This window comes from Podarcis raffonei, chromosome Z (genome assembly GCF_027172205.1).
Source record: "Podarcis raffonei isolate rPodRaf1 chromosome Z, rPodRaf1.pri, whole genome shotgun sequence".
In the NCBI taxonomy this organism is placed as follows: domain Eukaryota; kingdom Metazoa; phylum Chordata; class Lepidosauria; order Squamata; family Lacertidae; genus Podarcis; species Podarcis raffonei.
Window position 1 is genome coordinate 11,329,634 of NC_070621.1, and position 18,921 is coordinate 11,348,554.

General features: G+C 39.4%; 2 protein-coding genes across 11 annotated transcripts in view; one reads left to right on the forward strand and one right to left on the reverse strand.

The window, feature by feature from the left end:
- The window catches only part of RALGPS1 (Ral GEF with PH domain and SH3 binding motif 1), a 216,473-nt gene that overhangs the window by 183,202 nt on the left and 14,350 nt on the right, over positions 1–18,921 (reverse strand). The window lies entirely within an intron of this gene.
- LOC128406944 (uncharacterized) lies at positions 6,081–11,564 on the forward strand. The gene is made up of 2 exons (XM_053374848.1): positions 6,081–6,219; positions 8,882–11,564. The coding sequence occupies exons 1-2, from the start codon at positions 6,212–6,214 to the stop codon at positions 9,639–9,641; spliced, it is 768 nt and encodes a 255-aa protein (XP_053230823.1). The 5' UTR covers positions 6,081–6,211; the 3' UTR covers positions 9,642–11,564.

Here is an 18,921-nt window from a genome sequence, read left to right on the forward strand (position 1 = left end):
GGTTACTTATTAACCAGAGTGAATCCCCCCCCCCCAGACAACCCACTTCCTGAAAAAATAATTTACATGGGATGAAGAAAAATTAATTTTCAAGGAACATTTTAAAATCATGTGAATAGATAATGGCTGCTGTACAAACTTGTGCTTTGTTTTTACAATGTGAACTAGATAATCAAATTTCATCATCCAGGACATAACACTATTTGCTGCCTTTTCAACTTGCAACTAAAAGGAGGAAGTCACAGATGAAGGCTTTCTGAACTAACCCACTGGAGCACAAATAGATATGTTATGCCTAATCTTACAATATACTCAACATGCAGCTTTTAAACCACTCTACCAACAATATTGCAAACTGTAAACATTTGATGCTTCAGATGCTACAAATCATCTGCAGCAGATGAGATTTTGATCACCTGCAACTGCTTTCCTGCACATACTTTTATGATCTATTTTAAAACTGTATTTTCAGACTGGAAGAACCTCAGTCACCCATTGTCCAAGCTCCCTAAATATATGATTTTGGTACCTAGGAATTTGAAAACTGTACTTGAAGTGTTAAAGTTTTCCCCTTATACTCAGAAGCTTTTATGCACACCGTATGTTTTACATATATGTACACAAAACATAACTGGCCTGCATTTCTCACTTAACTAAAAGGAAATGAAACTGTAAAACTGAACCACTGAAAAGTTTTTGCAGTCCTTACCCCCATTTCTTAACCTTGCCTTCCTTTATCTGATTAACCGCAATCCACATTTATTTCTACAAAACTTTCAAGCCACAACCATTTGAACTGCATTTTTAAATGCATGAAAAGTTAATACTGTATCAACTGGGGGGGGGGGGGGGCTCTCCAAAGTCAGTGTTACTACTAGGATGAGACTACCAGATTCAATCAGGAGTCCTCATAGCCCAGATGGCTTTCAAATGCCCGTGGAAACAAAAGGCTGTGTTGACAGATGAAACTCCAGGTGTCCACTATTATGGGGGGGTGGGGTACGCAAGGGAATTTTGCCTACTCCCTCACCCCTGCAGCAATCTCATTGATCCCTTAACTCCAGTGGTGGTGAGAGATTGTTTGACCTTGCTGCAGCTTTCTCCTTGGGGACACAAATGTTTTAATTTATTATGGTGGGCAGCTGGAAACTCAGAGAAGTTGGCTGACAAAGAGCTTTGCAATGAGGACTGGCAAGTAGCCTTGCCCTCACCACCCACCCTTCCTGCTTGCTACCCTTCAACTTCTCAGCCAGGGACAGAAGGAGGAAAAGATCATCACTATGAGACTAGAAAGGTGGCAATAGCAGCACAGAGGGAGAAGAGCTGAATGCCAAGAGGGGATCCTAGGAGGTAACTCCTTTTTGGGTCCCTTAAGAATGGCAGGGTTCTGTCAAAAGATAAATGGTACAACCCTATGGAGAGGAGCATGGGTGTAGCCAGGATTTTTGTTAGGGGGGCAGGCCTTTTGTTGGGGGGGAGGGCAGAACCTCAGTTAGCTATGTATTTTTATTGCTTTTTATTGATGGGGGCAGCTGCCTCTCTCTGCCCCCCCCCAGCTATGCCAATGAAGAGGGGGATGCCTGGTGTTCAGGCACATCTCTATGGCTACCATAATTTATTAATCTTAACTATGTTTCTAACATTTGTAACAAAGTTCTCTAAAAGGCCTACCGTAAATGATTGCACCCTTTCATGGATCACTGCCTTGTCGTGGCGAAGGGGCTTGAATAACTCCAAGAAGCAATGAGCTATGCTCTGGAGGGCCACCCAAGACAGACAGGTCATAGCCGAGAGTTTAGACTAAATGTGATCCACCTGGAGAGGGAATTGGCAAACCACTCCAGTATTTTGCCAAGAAAACTCCATGGACATAAAAAAGGAGAAGCTTTGAGAAGAAAGTGAGTTTCCAAAGCATGCCCTGGTTCATGGGGTCATGGAGAGTCAAACACAACTAGGACGATTAAACAACAACAACAAATAATTGCACACTGGCAACTGGGATAAAGCCAGGTGCACATCTACAGCAGCACTCACTTGTGTGTGTGTGTATTATATTATTTTTAATTGATTGCTGCTTTTCCTGGGTACAATTACTATGTAAGGCTAGGAGGGAACAAGGAAGTGCTACTAGCTCTTAGGTTAGACATAGCCTCCATAATATTAGCATCTATCCCTGCTTCCAGCCTCAACACAACATAGCCAAATTGTCCCCTCACCCAGCCTGCAGTGGTGTTTGTGTACAGTGGGGAGGTTTGCACAACAGGAGGAAACATCTCATGGTACTTCCCTGCTTTTTCCTCAGCAGTGATGTGACTGCATATGACTCTCACAGTGACAAGAGGCCATATCCTCAAAAGATCCACTTAGAGTAGACTTATTGAAATGAATGTATCTAAATTCGTAGTGTCTCTCAATTTCAATGGGTCTGCTCTGAGTAGAACAGTGGCTACTGCCCAAGCAGCCTCTCCCCTTTTATGAGAGCAAATAAAAGGCCAGAATCTTGCAAGATCTCTGGATCCTTTGAGGTTTCGATCTGCAGGACATACATACTGCACACAAGCAAACTGTTCTGTCGGAGCTGAGTGGATGGTACAGGCCACTTCCCCCTGGATTTGGTCTACCTCATGTTATAATCCAGGGGTGTCAAACTCAAATTCATCGGGGGCCACATCAGCAGTTTGGTCACCCTCAAAGGGCCGGTTGTATCTGTAGGAATGCATGTAAAGTGGAGGTTTCCTGTGTAGAACGGCCGGCGCCGCTAGAGGGCAGACGTTCTCTGGCTTGTACGGTGCCGCGCATGCGCTGAAGAGGCGGCTTTCTTGTGTCAAAAAAGAAGAAGCGAGAATAAAAGGTGAAGGCTGGCGGCCGGCGGCAGCTACACGGGCCACATGACAAGGTCTGGCGGGCCGGATTCGGCCCGCGGGCCTTGTGTTTGACACCCGTGTTATAATCAGTTGCTTTTTTTGAGGGCCAGGAGGCATTTTTTTAAATGTCATCTGAATTAGTTGGGGAAAGGCATGTTTTCACCTTCCTTGTGGTATCCTCTAACTATAATATTGTACTCTTTCTGATTAACCTGTAAGATCTTAGATAACAGACCATTTCCCCCCACACTGCAGTTTTTTTCAACTTTTGATTTGATCTGAGTTGACTATGGAAGTTTGGTCATTTTACTGTGAGACTGTTCTCCATCTCCTTATTGCCAGCTACAGTAAGGTAACATAAAGAATAAGATGTAATCAGCAGTAGAAGGGGTGATATGGGTGACCTCTCCTGAATTTTCTTTACAAATTTCAATACAATAGGTGTCACCACTCAATATAATTAGCATGCTTCAAGATGAGAATGCAGTAAGAAAGCTTCATATCACTTTCAATAATCAGGGTAGAAATAAAATCACCATTGACTTGGCAATATGCAAATAAATGGTCACAATTAGCTGGCTTACACAGCAGTGAAAACCAAACTATGTAATAATAATAATAATAATAATAATAATAATTATTATTATTATTTATTTATACCCCACCCATCTGGCTGGGCCTCCCCAGCCACTCTGGGCGGCTTCCATAAAAACCAAAAATACAGTAAAATATCACACGTTAAAAACTTCCCTGAACAGGGCTGCCTTAAGATGTCTTCTGAATGTCAGGTAGTTGTTTATCGCTTTGACATCTGCTGGAAGGGCGTTCCACAGGGCAGGCGCCACTACCGAGAAGGCCCTCTGCCTGGTTCCCTGTAGCTTTGCTTCTCGCGATGAGGGAACTGCCAGAAGGCCCTCAGCGCTGGACCTCAGCGTCCGGGCAGAATGATGGGGGTGGAGACGCTCCTTCAGGTATACTGGACCGAGGCCGTTTAGGGCTTTAAAGGTCAGCACCAACACTTTGAATAGTGCTTGGAAACATACTGGGAGCAATTGGTACATGATCCTATCAAAAATGCTTCTGACACCCAGTTCATTTGGATATTTCATCTGTATATGGACAGCTGGATTAAAAATAATAATCACCCACTGTATTCCCTTCACCTACGTTCCTAAAAGCCATGTTGTGATAACTGTGGAAATGAAGATTTTCAACATGGATTGGCCTACTGGGTTAACTGGTTATGTACCTTCCTGTGAGTAATTGCCAATTCTCATTCACCTATAAGTCCCAAGCTAATATATTGCTGATTGTACACTATATTTCTCTATATCAGGGTAGTCAACCTTTTTATACCTACCACCCACTAATGCATCTTTCATGCCTTTCTTGTAAAATTTCCTTTCCGCCCACCAGTGCTCACTGGAAGGAGGATTCAGCTTGTGCCGTAGAACCCCCTACTGCCCACCTAGAATCCTGAAACGCCCACTAGTGGGCGGTAGGGACCAGGTTCACAACCCCTGCTCTATATACATATTTCTGGTTTCAAACTGCACCTGCATATGATATAAGAAAATGTGTCCTAAAATGAGCTGCCAGAATCAGTTTGTCTTCTTCAGAGACCATGGCCAAACCACAGTTTGGAAGTCCTAACTGGGCAGCCACTTATACAGTGCCAAAAAAGAGAGTACAGTGGTACCTCGGGTTAAGAACTTAATTCGTTCTGGAGGTCTGTTCTTAAACTGTTCTTAACCTGAAGCACCACTTTAGCTAATGGGGACTCTTGCTGCCGCTGCGCCGCCGCTGCATGACTTCTGTTGTCATTCTGAGGCAAAATTCTTAACCCGAGGTACTATTTCTGGGTTAGCGGAGTCTGTAACCTGAAGCATATGTAACCTGAAGCATATGTAACCTGAAGTGTATGTAACCCGAGGTACCACTGTAAATGCATCACAAAAACAAATGGGGACACATATGCAAAATATTTGCATGTGCTAATTTATATGCACAGATGCAAATTTAGAACTAATTACTGCAATATAAAGAGAAATACACTGTATCTCAACATAGTGAGCAAGACTATGACCAGGTGACCCATATCCCTGCTTATGCTACTGTCCAGGTGCTAACATTTGCCGGGCAACTTCAAAAACCCCTGCTCTCTCCCTCCTAATGGTTATATTTAAAAGAAGCTTGAACTGGACAGCCATTCAAAAATAAGACTGTCCTCTGTAAAGGACACTCTAGTCCCAGGTGTAAGTGGTCAGGGTCTGAAAATAACTCTTCAAACATAGCACTTTAAGGGTAGTAGCCAGTAGACATCATTCCTTTATGCAAAGAAGTGTTAATCATCTGCTAAACCAGTGATATGGAGAAGGAAATTTTCTGGTGCTTTGTTTTTCCACCAGGAAAAAAACAGTTTCATAAACTTATTACTACTAATAATCAAGAGATGCCAAATACAAGTTCTCCTGACTTCTGGCAGGCTCAGATTCACCTAATATCAAGTGGGTGGATTCACCAACCTGTCAAAAGTGGCTCAGAGGGGTGAGCACTTTTTGATCTAGCCTGCCAGGGGTAAAAAAAAAGGTTTCCCACTCCTTCTCTAGAGCATTTAGTTTTCAAACTGCAAATTACCCTGATTTGCATATGAATATTTTCTAGAAAGTCCACATCACTGCTCTGGAGCTACTCAGAAAACCCCCTTCAGCCATATTGAATCAGCCATGGTGGGTAGTTCAAAGGGAAAGGAGGGGAAATGCCATGGAGCATGTCCAAATGCTTTGGCAAGCCTAAATTAGTTCTGTGAGGGCTGCACAAAAAAAGACCACTCTTGCCCTTGCAATCAAATGACACCAGGATGCCATTAATGAAGTCTGGCTTTTACATCAGGAATACTTGAATGCAGTCTGTAAAAGGCAATTAACAAGATTTGATTTCACTAACAGCTGGAGTTCTAACCCTAACAAAAATATTTCTTTAAAAGGCCTTTCCCTTCTCCACTAGCTTAGCATACATTATGTTAAGAAATTATGAGTATCTACCCAGTTAGCTATCTACTGGTAACATTGATTTCAGCCAAATGTACTGGGCTGGTTCTTCAAAGCACCTCTGTGTCAATCTATAAACAGTAACTATAAACTGTTGCCACATGCACTGTTTCTATGGTAGCCTCAACTAGTAACTAAAAATAAACCAGGGGTGGGGGTGATCCATGCATGCTGCTTTGAAGGAAGCGGATTGTTGGCAAGAAAACTTGGGTTTACAACTCAAAAAAATTGAACTAAACAGTGGTGCGGCAGGGGAACTCTCCTAAACTTCTTCCATGCCCTTTCATTCTGAGACAGATGACAAGGTAGGCCACTTCAAACATTTCAAATGAAAGTAAATATTGATACTCTGGTTTCTCTTCCGATCGTATAATGTGATTTGCTAAAAATGGAGGGAACCACATAATTAACACCTATTAGTCAAAAGTAGTTATAAAGCAGCATAAAAAAGGGAGGTGGCTGGTGTATTGTAGGCTTTTGATATGTGTATGGAACTACTTAAGAACAGTTGTAAATAAGTACTAAGAAACACTATATATGCTAAAATGAGCTGTTCAGTTAAGAAAATAAAGTTGCATAAAACAAATGGAAACTTCTGTACAGGGTGTGTGAAAAATTGCCTATCTTCACCTTTAAAGGAGAGAAGATTTGGAAAAGTTTTGAAGCAGTTTATCTAAATGTTGTCATATTTATTAATAGTTGTTCTATGCAAACATTGCTGGACACCACCATGAAAACTAAAACAACAAAGAATTTTACTTTCTTGGGTTCCATGATCACTGCAGATGGTGACAGCAGTCACGAAATTGCTTTTTGGGAGAAAAGGACTACAACTGCCATCATCCCTAGCTATCAGAACCAGTGGTCAGGGATGATGGGAATTGTAGTCCCAAAACATCTGGAGGCATGCCTGACAACTATCACAAAGTTTTAGCCTTCTTGATAAAACCATAATATTTCAGGGTAAAGTCATCATGTTCAGGGTAGGATGCCAGACATGCTTCTGGAATCAGCACCTATTTTTAGATAACAACTCATTCACATATTACATAAAATCCTTCACAGCTCTGTTGACACCAAATTCTTAGGAGACTGTGCAACTATATATTTTCTTCCAAACCTGAATATATCAGATGGGGAAAAAATTAGGATGCTCCCCCATTTCCCTAGGTAAAGTTTGATAAAACTAAACAAGACAGCATAGTCATGTTTGTTTATTCATGTGTTTGATGTGAGGTAGGGGAGTTGACAACAAAGAGCTGTGCATATACTAGGGCCTCATAATATTTTTGTATTCTTTTGTGTGTATTTTTTTAAAGCTTCAGTGAAAAATACATTTAAAAAAAGAAAAGGGAACACTAGACATTGATTGTCCATGTTATAACATGATCATATATATTTGGAGTCCAGTAACTACGGTACTTTAGGCATATGCAAGGGTTTGCAGTGAAATGTCTGAACTTATTTCCCTTTAAACAGCAGACCATATTCCATATCACACACTACTTTTCAAATTATCTGGGTTTCTGCTTGTGACAAAGGGGGTTGCTGTTGAGGATACATATCCCCACTAAGCTCATAGAAGTAACTGAACTGTTGTTTTGATTCTAGCCTTCTGTTGTGCACTTAAAATTAATTTTAAGAGGAAAGAAATTACATTTCTAAGCATAATTTCACTTTTATACTGCCATTTGTTAGATAACCACCACCAAAAATAAAGCAAATGTAAAAACCTGATAAAATTACTACACCTTCTCTGGAATATATCTTCACCTTCACCTTCTCTGGAATATATCTTTATTTAAATTTGCCATCTCCCTATCACAATAGTTATTATTCCTATCATTCAGATAAATGCTATATATCTTAGACATCATCCAAACAACTGATGAAAATCCAAAGCTTTCTTGGTATTTTAATTTCCTTATTTTAAATTCAGTTGTCCACGTTTTACCACAATCTGCATTTTTAAAATAAAATTTCCATGTTTTTCAGAATATAACACACACATTTTATATGCAATTTTAACTAATGAACACACCCCTTTGCAAGCAATTTCCCCATACATACATTTTTATTTTCACTCATATATTAATTTTTAGGCACATTTTTTGCATTTTGTAAATATAGGTTGTCCAAGAGACAGTATGTTTCTGAATACTAGTTGTTGGGAATCACAAGTGGGAAGAGTGTTATTGTGCTCAGGTCCTGATTTGAGTCTTCACATAAACATCTGGTTTTCACTGCAGAAACGGAATGCTGGACTAGAAGGGCCACTGGTGTGATCCAGCAAACTCTTCTTACATTCTTATGAAGAATTGTATTGCAAAATTTGGATAAGTGTGAATTTCAAAGGACAGCTATATTTCAGTTCTCGTATTGTTTCAAAAGGTGCAAATTTGATAGATACACCTTTAAAAGTGAACTGAATTTGAATCTCTCCCCATCCCTAGAGATTGGAAAATCATATGTGGCAGGCTAAAAGGAGAAGAGTGTGAAAGGAAGTGTTTAAAGCTCCCCCCGTCCCCCGTCAAATAAGTGAAGAGCAAATTACACCACCACAGCAAGTAGAAAAGAGGGAGGGAGACAAAGACAACCTCAGGGCCTACTCAAACTATACCATCCCCACCCACTTATAGGGCCAACTTAAGAGTAGCTGCCCCGTTCAGAAGAACAGTGAGGCTGGTTGTATTGTGCTTTTGAGCATGTGCTTCTTGGTGTGTTTTGCAAAAGTTGTTAGCTGCTTTGAGGACTCTAGCTGAAAAATAGGATATAAATCCAATGACTAAAGAATGAATGCCAGAGGGTTGGACTAGATGACCCTCAGGGTCCCTTCCAACTCTACAATTCTATGATTCTATGAATTAAAATGATTCTCCTCCCAGCCCTTTTATTGGCTGTTTTATATAGTAATCAGAATTTGTATAAATCAAGTTTTTGCCTTAATGTACACCTTTTCCTCAACAGGAACATGGAAGCAACACAAGAATTCTCCTCAGTCCCAAAAGTCCAACTTCAACAGAAGTATTGGGTAACAGAAGATAGTAAAGCTAAACTGCTGGCGGTTGGTGCCAAATGTTTGGAGCTAGTCACTCACAGAGAACATTATTACGATACTACTTCAGATGACCTAGCAATGGCTCAATTATGGCTTAGTCAAAGAAATCAACAGTGGCATCTTATACTAGAATCTCAGGAGCAGATGGATAGAGATAATGTTGCAAACCAGAACAAACCAGAAAATATTCAGAGTGCGAAACCTACTGTCTATGAAGAAAAAAAGCAAACACAATTTGAGCCTAACAATCAAAATGACCAGCAACTTGATTTGATTGAAACAGATAGTATATATACATGTGCAGCAGCCAGTTCTGCATATACTGAACTAGTGGGGGAGAGAGAGATAATTACACATCTGGCAGACTTTCTTAACATAGATTTGAAATTTGAGGATGAAGCAAACATGACCATGGAAGACTTTCTGCAGAAGGCTGGTATCCAGCATTATGCAAGCAATCATGTTATTAATCAAATAACATATAAACTGTGTGACCAGTACACAATTATAATTCAAAGGGATGAAAGCTCTTTGAAGGAGTCTGCAACTATATTGTTAGATATGGATATTTTAAATATTTGCAAAGGCTTTGAAGAAATGGAAAAAATAGCGAATTACCTGGAATTTGAACATCAAGCACTTCAAAGTGAACAGGAACTGCTCATGTAACAAAAAAACCCACCATGAGACCAAGTCCTTCAAATTTGTGAACTATTTTCTAAGAAATGGTTTAAGGATATGATTACCAGATCAATACATTTTTTGCCCCTTTAAATTTAAATCCAGTGCAGTGTGTAACAAAATCTTATGCAGCTTGGAAATACAGATTTATGGCAATGGCAGCAGTACAACTGATTAATGCCAACCGTGATCTATGAATAGCACTGTTAACAGCTGCTGGAGGAAATACATTCTAGAGAGCCCCACTAAAACGAACTGCTTAAGATTAGTTTCCTATTTTCAAAACTGCAAAGGCTACATCTTGGTTCAATTAAATAAATCCCTCAATCAACCAACCCTAATCTTTTCATTTAACAGTTTTAGACAAAAAACACATTTCCTGCAGAAAAAAATCTGTCTTCAGCAAACTAGAATCTCAATAGCTATGAGCAAATAGCTTAAAATATTTTGCATTTTTTACAGTGAATACATTGCCACTTGAAAGAGCTCCTACACTTACACTATGCAAAAGCATTTAAATGAGACTTTTTTATTTTAAAGCAAAATTCATCGCAACATTTTTATTAGAACTGTTAATGCAAGCTTGATCTTTCACTGCACAACCCTTATATATAAAGAGGAGTCATAGCTTGAAGCCTATATTACAGCTGCTGGATACATGTGCAGGAAAGTCATGCATATCCTTGAATCTCTCTCATTCACAGCATGATGTGCAAAATTGTTTTGTTTACCTGTCAAACAAAAATCCATTTTATCTGCCTCTTAAGAAAAGAATCATATGACACATTCTCTCTTTAACATGCCCTCAGTTGTGATTCAGCATTTCATTCACTACTTTGGTGGTAGTAGTATACAGTCGTACCCCCGAAGTTGAACGGAATCTGTTCTGGAAGTACATTTGACTTCCAAAATGTTTGGAAACCAAGGCGTGGCTTCCAATTAGCTGCAGGAAGATTCTGCAGCCAATCGGAAGCTGCGGAACCCGCACCAGACGTTCAGGTTCCAAATAACGTTTGGAACTGGAGCACTAACGTCCGGGTTTGTGGCGTTCAGGAGCTAAAATGTTCGACTTGCAAGGAGTTCGACTTCCGAGGTACAACTGTACTACTGTACTTCAACCATACTGCTACTACTATTAAAATCCAGAAGAGCTGCATGAGTTGGCCCTGTTTTCACTTTAGAGACTAGTGTATCATGAGGCATTTTCCCATGCTTTTACTCATATGTTTAGAGGATAATTTTTCAAGGATCCCAACCAAATTTGAATTAAAATTTCAGTGTTCATAGTCATGTCAGCATTTTACTCTCTACTATTTTTGTTGCTGAATTCTGAAGAAATGATGAAAGAAAATAAGATGAGGCTATTTCAATGGCATCTTAACTCAGGAATAAAAATGGCTGTAAAGCATAGGACTGTGACAGTTTATCACTATAGTGCAGTTAGAGAACATTTTAAGATGCTATTGTAATGGAATTATTTGACTATTATAATTGGCTGTGATTTCAGAAGAATGCAGTCCACCTTTATCTATCATTTTACAAGCTTTCAGACTGCTTGCACTAGCTTTCAGACACCTGTTGGCTTGTTTTCCTCGAAAACAAGCCATGTACAATGCAACTTCAATGAACAACAAATATTCAGGGTCTATCAGGTTACTTTATCTGATAATATGTGCATTGTTTAATACTGATAAAACATTTTAAAGGACAATTTTCCACCTGTCATCTCTAACCAATTCAATGATTAAACCTGAAGTTTTGCTACTGGAAACCAATGTTTAAAAAACAGTTTCATGCTAAGCATTCATGTAAAACTACCAAGAGATCTAAACAATATTCTTGCCTATGCTGAATCACTTTACAATCCACCAATTTTTGAAATATAATACTTAACAGGTTTCTAGCACAATTTCTAAAACCTTTACACTTAAGATGGATAGATGATGTGGCTGCTTGCCAACTGACAGCTATTAACAAGGATTAATTAAACATGGTATTCCATCTAGTGTTTTCTCCCTCCCCCCCTTTTCAATCAATATATCCCCTCCACAGACACCTCTGCAATGATGATGACATTAAAATATTCTGCTGTTCTTCAATAAAAGAGAAAAGGGGAGACCAAATTGTGTCAAAGGTATCTTTTTTGGAGATTCCTTTGATTAGTCGCTGATGGTTTGGGAGGATTCTGATAGAGCAATACTCCAGATGTTATTAACCCAAGCCTCTAAGTTTCCTTCCATCATTGGGGAATAACTAGTCTAGCTGCTGTGAACTGGAAGAAAATTACCGTATTTTTCACTCTATAGGACGCACTTTTCCCCCTCCAACAATGAAGGGGAAATGTGTGTGCGTCCTATGGAGCGAATGCAGCTCGGGCTTCCCTCACCCCAGCCCCGCGGCGGGGGGGGGGGGAGAATAATTTTTCTTTCTTTATTCCCCCCCCTAAAAACTAGGTGCGCCCTATGGTCCGGTGCGCCCTATGGAGCGAAAAATACAGTAATTCTTAAGATTTAAGGGTAGAATTTGGGGTCGTATCTAGTGATAATAAGGCAAGTGCTGAATTAGAAGGGATAGACTGTTTAGTCATTTTGGAGGTCAAATAAAAAACTTTTCCCCAAAAGGCATGGACCATGGTACACTCCCACCAAACATGAAAATTGGAACCTCATTCTCCACAGAGATGGTGAGCTTCAAGTATTTATTTTTGCAAGATGTGGGGGTCCAATAATTTTAAGGGAAATTTCCTGGAGGCATACTTTTCTATGATATATCACCAGAAAAAATAAACCAAACGGGGACTTTTCTGTATGGTTTTTCTTTGCATTCTCAAAATATGGATATTAGTATGCGCATTATGGTGGCACTATATTCTCAACTGTGAAAGAGGTGGGAGAAAAATGCAGTGCCAGTGACAAGAGGCTCTGTAAAACGCAAGAGAATTTTTTGCTTTATTTCTAGAGCTACAGACAATTTGCTGCTCTGTGAATCAGGAGAGTGCAGAATTACTTGTTAAAATGAAATTTACTAAAGTGCTGCACCTTATCCTGTCCTATTAAGTACATCCAGTGCTATTTTTCTAGAGGTGATAGAACCCACAATGAACCCCTCTCTTGTTCTCCTATACTGGAAATGGCACCCATCTGAGATGGGGCCAGAACTGAGTTCTGGTGAGTTCTGGCTGGAAAAAAAGCCCTGAGTATATAACATACTCAGATAAGTTTGGGTTTTTTAAAAAAAATAATGTTTGTTTTGGAAGGGAACAGAAGAGTCCATAGACTAGAGAGAAGTTTAATACTTTTGGCCCAGTTAGAACCCATAAGAACTCAATTTGACCAGAGAAGATCCAGTAATGTGTTGAAATTATTTTGGGAAGCATCACTGAAAAATATTCAGGACTATGCAAAACCTGGTTGAAGCCAGTGCTACTCCTACTCAGGGTAGCCCCGCTAACTTGGTCAGGTCCACTATCTTCAATTAGTTTACTATCTGTAGAACTAGCACCAAATACCACCCATTGTCTTTTGGGTTTTCATTATGGTTAACATTGTTCAAAAGCCAAAGTTCATCTGTATATTATCCACCCAAATTTTCCATGTTTGGCCTACTGACACTTATCAACCATTGTGGTGAAATCCTGATCTAAAACAATACTTTCCACCCTTCATCTGTCAGCGCTCATCTTTCCAAAGATGCTAGTCTTTAAATGGTGTTGATACTATAATCCATCAACAAAGTATCAATGACCTCATTTAAAGATTGGGTACTATTTTTGATAGCCTTTGACCCTAGTAAAATCATTAGCTGTTACGGAGCTTTCTTAATGAAAACTACTAGTTACCAATATTACCATGGCTAATAATCAACTATGGTTGTGGGCTTTTTCTTTTTTTAAAAAAAAGCTAGCCTATTTAAGTATTCCAGGTGGTAATGACCGCCCAGTTTTTAGACCTGTGGTTCATGGACTACTTGGTCTGAAGGAATCATAGTTCTTCCTACAGCTTTACTGTTGGCACACGACGTATTTGTTACACAAGGAAAAAGAAGCGAAGCTGGAAACTCACATCAGAAGATCCTAAATTTCAGAATACAGTTCTGGTAAGGTTCACACAGTACAGCAGGTGGAGCCAAACTGTTGAATAGCTCCTTAGGCAGGGAATGCTAAAAAAGATGCCTTAGGCCAGGCTTCCCCCATAGTGGGGCCCTTCAGCTGTTTTAGGTTATAAGCTCCAGCCAGCTTTCCCATAGTAATACTCCAAAACATCTGAGGGGCATAAGGTTGGGGAAGACTGCTTTAGAGCATGTTGATACTTATTCTTGTTTCCACAAGCTGATACTTATTCTGATGCATACTGAACCTGCATAACTTGCACAAAAATGTTAAATTGCCTCTTAATCCATAGTGTTTTCTGTTGAAATAGTTGTGGTTGTACTATCAGTACCAAATCACCTTTGATCAAGCCCCCTCTCCTGTTCATTTAGAAAATTTGTTATACACTGGAAAATTTCTCTACGCCTATATTAGATTTATCTTCCTTTGTGCAACTCCAAAGTGTGAGGGATAATTGAAACTAATGAAAAAGTAAATGCTAGCTCTTAGGAGTAGCAAAATGTAAATCACTTCACATTTCACGATGGATTCCCATGCTATAATCCCAACCATTTGACAAAGTCCACAGCAATAGACAAGAGGAAATGTTTAAGCAGCAGCACTGTAAAGGTTATTATATGATCAGCTGGTATAATATAGAGTAGCTAGCAGGGTGAGTCAAGAAGTCCCTAATTCAAATCTCATCAGCCATAAACTCACTAGGTGGCCTTAGCTAAACCACTATGATCGCAGTATGGTTTTCAAATACAGAATATGGGGAGAATACTTGCCTAAATCACAGAGCATTGCTGAAGTAATTCTATGAAGCATATGAGTTATCTGGAAAGAGATCACAGTGGATAACTCAATGAAAACATCAACTCAGAATGCACTGGCAGTGATAGGAGTAAATGCCATGCTAGGGATGATTAAGAAAGGGATTGAAAATTAAGACAGTCAATATCATAACTATCTAAATCTACAGCAAAGTTAGTTGTATTTGGAATTTTGTGTACAATTCAGAATGGCCCATATCCAAAAATGGTACAGAAAACAGCAGGCAACATGGTCAATAATTTGAAGCACCTTCCCTAAGGTTACCAGATTTTTTTCAATGAATCCGGGGGGCACTTTTCAACTTCAATAGGAATGATAGGATTTTGTCAGGGGACTGATTTGTAAATCTGGGGACTGTGCCTGGGAAACGGGGATGTCTGGTAACCTTACTTTAAAGGGCTTTTTAGAAAAAAGCAACTCATTTTTTGAAATGATTAACACATATTGCATAATATTAAATGAACAGACTAGCATAATCCCTATTATGAGAGCCAAGAACTGTGCAAGAGAGGAGTTCTGTTGGAATTAGCTTGAAGAAAATGGTTCACAATGTTTACAATGAAGGTGAGTAATACTGCTAAGAATGCCAATAACAACTCATTACTGTTTGGTGTTTTTGTTTTTTGATTTTTTAGAAATGTAAGGCACACCTTAATGTTAACTTTCATAAAGCTTATCAAAACAGAATTTTAAAGGCATCCAAATGTTTAATGTACTAAAGAAATAGCTTGCCTAATTAGCTGAATTAGAGCATATGGTTTCTGCTGCTAGTGTCATTATTTTGAATAAGTGCTGAAACTGAATGTTGCATTCCTTAAACTTGTTTATTTGCTTTATTTCATTTACACCTCATCTTTCTTTAGTCAGCCTACATGCACCATATTTTTCCGTGTATAAGACTAGGTTTTCCCCCTAAAAAATGTCAAAAATTAGGGGGCATCTTATACATTGGGTCATCTCGCCCCATTTTCTTAAATCTGAGTCCCCAAAAATAGGAGGCGTCTTATACATGGGGGCGTCCTATAGATGGAAAAATACAGCATTTCCCTGGAAGTCACCAGACCCAGACCTGCTTAGCTTCAGCAAGGGTGGTAGCCTCACATGACTTCTGATAGGGTGAATAATTGCATACTGTTAAGAACTATTGCCTAAATGTTAATTGTGCCAACATTTAAAAATCTCTGTAAAGTTACAAAAATGATTAACATTGTTATAGGGTATGATCACATCTTATGTGCATTTAATTTGACTGATTTCAACCATATGTCATTGAAGGCAGACTTGTTGAAATTGCACAAGTTAAATCGAAGCAGGCTGGAGAGCTTAAAAGCTCATTTTTTTTAACTGGTTGACTTGTGGTTGCCCAGCATGGAAAGAGCTTTTAAGTTCTCCACCTTGCTTGAGGGCAAGGCTCTCAGCACCTACAAGGCTCTCATGAGATCTTGTGGGGCCATTAGCACTCCTGTGAGATCTCACACAAGTATCCCTGGCCTTCCAGAGCCAGCGTGCCTAATTGGCCACAAGCAAGGCAGAGTTTAAAGCCTTTTATCATGCTTGGGATACCAGCCACAAAAAGAGCTTTTAAAAAGAGCTTGGTGTGTAGCTATAGGAGTACTGGGGATTCTCTCCCCCCACTAGCTACAGCATGGCTCCAAGGGTTTGAGTATGTGTGATTTTCGTGCATATGTGGAACCAAACCCCTGTGTAAGATGTGATTGTATTTTATTTGTTTTATTTGCGCTTTATTTGAGACAAAATATGCTGTATGAATATTACCAGTACATCTAGCTGTATGGTAAGGGTAAAGGTAAAGGGACCCCTGACCATTAGGTCCAGTCATGGCCAACTCTGGGGTTGCGGCGCTCATCTCGTTTTATTGGCCGAGGGAGCCAAGTCATGTGGCCAGCATGACTAAGCCGCTTCTGGCAAACCAGAGCAGCGCACAGAACGCCTTTTACCTTCCCACCGGAGCGGTACCTTTTTATCTACTTGCACTTTGACGTGCTTTCGAACTGCTAGGTTGGCAGGAGCAGGGACTGAGCAACAGGAGCTCACCCCGCCATGGGGATTCCAACCACTGACCTTCTGATTGGCAAGTCCTAGGCTCTGTGGTTTAACCCACAGCGCCACCCATGTCCAGCTGTATGGTAGGGTAATGTTATCAGTGATGTAAAGATTCCAGGCATCAGATCATCAATATACTTATATTTTTTTATGCTGGACCCTGAGAATTTGAACTACATATTTCAGTTCTAATAAAGTGACAACTAAAATCTTCCAAAATGTTGCAATGTCATCAGGCAAACAGATATACAAATGCAAATTATAAGGAGCAAGTTCCTAAACTGTGGATCATGAACACTCATTCAGATGACCCATGTTAAATATTCATATTGATTCTTAATTGTATTTTAGTTGCTTTTTATTTCTTACATGGTATTTTATTGTATTGTAATTTATATATTATGGAATGTGCATTGTAATACAAGAAAATATGATGTGAAAAAATACAATTAAACCAATAAAATTACAATTATAAATCATACAACATCTACCACAGAGCATTACAGCTTGCTCAAGTACTATACTGTATTTCCTCATACAAACCTAGTGGGATGATGTAATTGGTTAATGAAGAACAGGGCATGAACCAATTACATCTACAGAACTCCCTTGTCTTATCTGCTTACCTGATGCTGAATCAAACAGCTTTTAGGCATCAAGTACAAACTGTTTTGGCTTCTCAGACTTTTAATAACTTTTGATAGGTTAACTAAGGCTTTTAATTGCTGCAGTGTTTCTGCTTATTATTATTATTAAATATTAGTTGATTTATGGGATATTGTAAGTCAACTTGAGAAGTTTGTATTGTAAGGTTTGCCAATCTAGAATGGTTGGATGGAAATAAATGAATAAATTTGCCTTGGGCAATTAATTGCTCACCTACATGCCTCACAAAGGATGTCTTTTGTTTTACCTAGACCCTTTATTCCATCAGTCATCCCCGTATTCATTACATTGTCAATGCCTATTGGTTAACTGGTGTTCCTTCACATGCGCACACACACACACACACACACACACACCCCAACAGAAACTCATGTGTGCCCAAGTGGTAACAGAGGCACAGCAAATAGTGAGGCATCAGTGGTAATAGGCAGTGTTAGAAATTGAGATATATAAGCTAATCACCAAATGGCACCTTAAACCTAGGTTACAGTCACCAAAACAGAATGTCTAGGTGCTTTTTTTTTAAGTGGTAGGATTTATTATTCCTATAATCATCATCATTATTCATTTCATTTCTACCACTTTATATTTTAAAGAAAAACAATCTCCAAGTGGCTTACAATACATTAAAACAGCAAATAAAACAATCCAAATTAAAACAAATTCAAGCTTCAAGTAAAATATTTCAGAGCCTTCTCAAAGAGACATTTGCTTTCTCCATACTTATTTACCTACTTAATTTATATAGCTGCCCCATAGCAGAAGTACTCTAGGAAGCCAGTGTGGTATAGTGGTTAGAGTGTCAGACTAGGACCTGGGAGATGAAAGTTCAAATCCCCACTAAATCATGAAGCTTACTTGGGCCAATTACAGCCTCTTAACCTACCTCACAGGGTCTTTGTGGGGATTAATTGAGGAGGGGAGTAAACTATGTGCTCCTTGGAGAAAAAGGTGGGATATAAATGCAATAAATATGTTCCTCTGTATACGTGTTTAAGAAAGTTGGAACAGCCAGTCAGATGTCAGTCACCAACCAAGCACCCAGAAATCCCCACATGGTCACAGTTGGATCCACACCAGTCGCAAAACACACCTGGCACCTGGGGAATTTCTAATACTGGTAAAAAGAGATGGGGAAGTTGGAAGGATCCTATTCTCTTTAAAGAAAATTCTCTTTAGAGAGCCCAGCTCCTTTTCTCTTATGCATGTATTAAATTTTATGTGAAACTCCCTTAATTGTTGTGTGAATTTTATTGCTGAATATAGAATATATAGAATAGTGAGCAGGCAACCTCCTTATCCAAGCTGGTGCTCATGTGTCCTGAGTGTGGACAAGATGCTGACTTGTGACTCCTGTTGAAGTGGGGTGGGACAGAACTGGAATGACCTTACTGTGCCCACCATCACAACCACTGAGGTTTCCATCTGAAGACAGCAAAGGCAACAAAGAGGATCCCTATATGCTAATTCTTATCAAAAGTGAGAAACTGAAAAAGTTACTGCTTTCATGAACAGCGTCACTGGAGCTTTTATAGTAGTGTAGATAAATAGAGTTAACAACCTCCTTGTTCTAACTTACTTGTGTGCCTTTGAACACGGAAAATGGACAGCAAA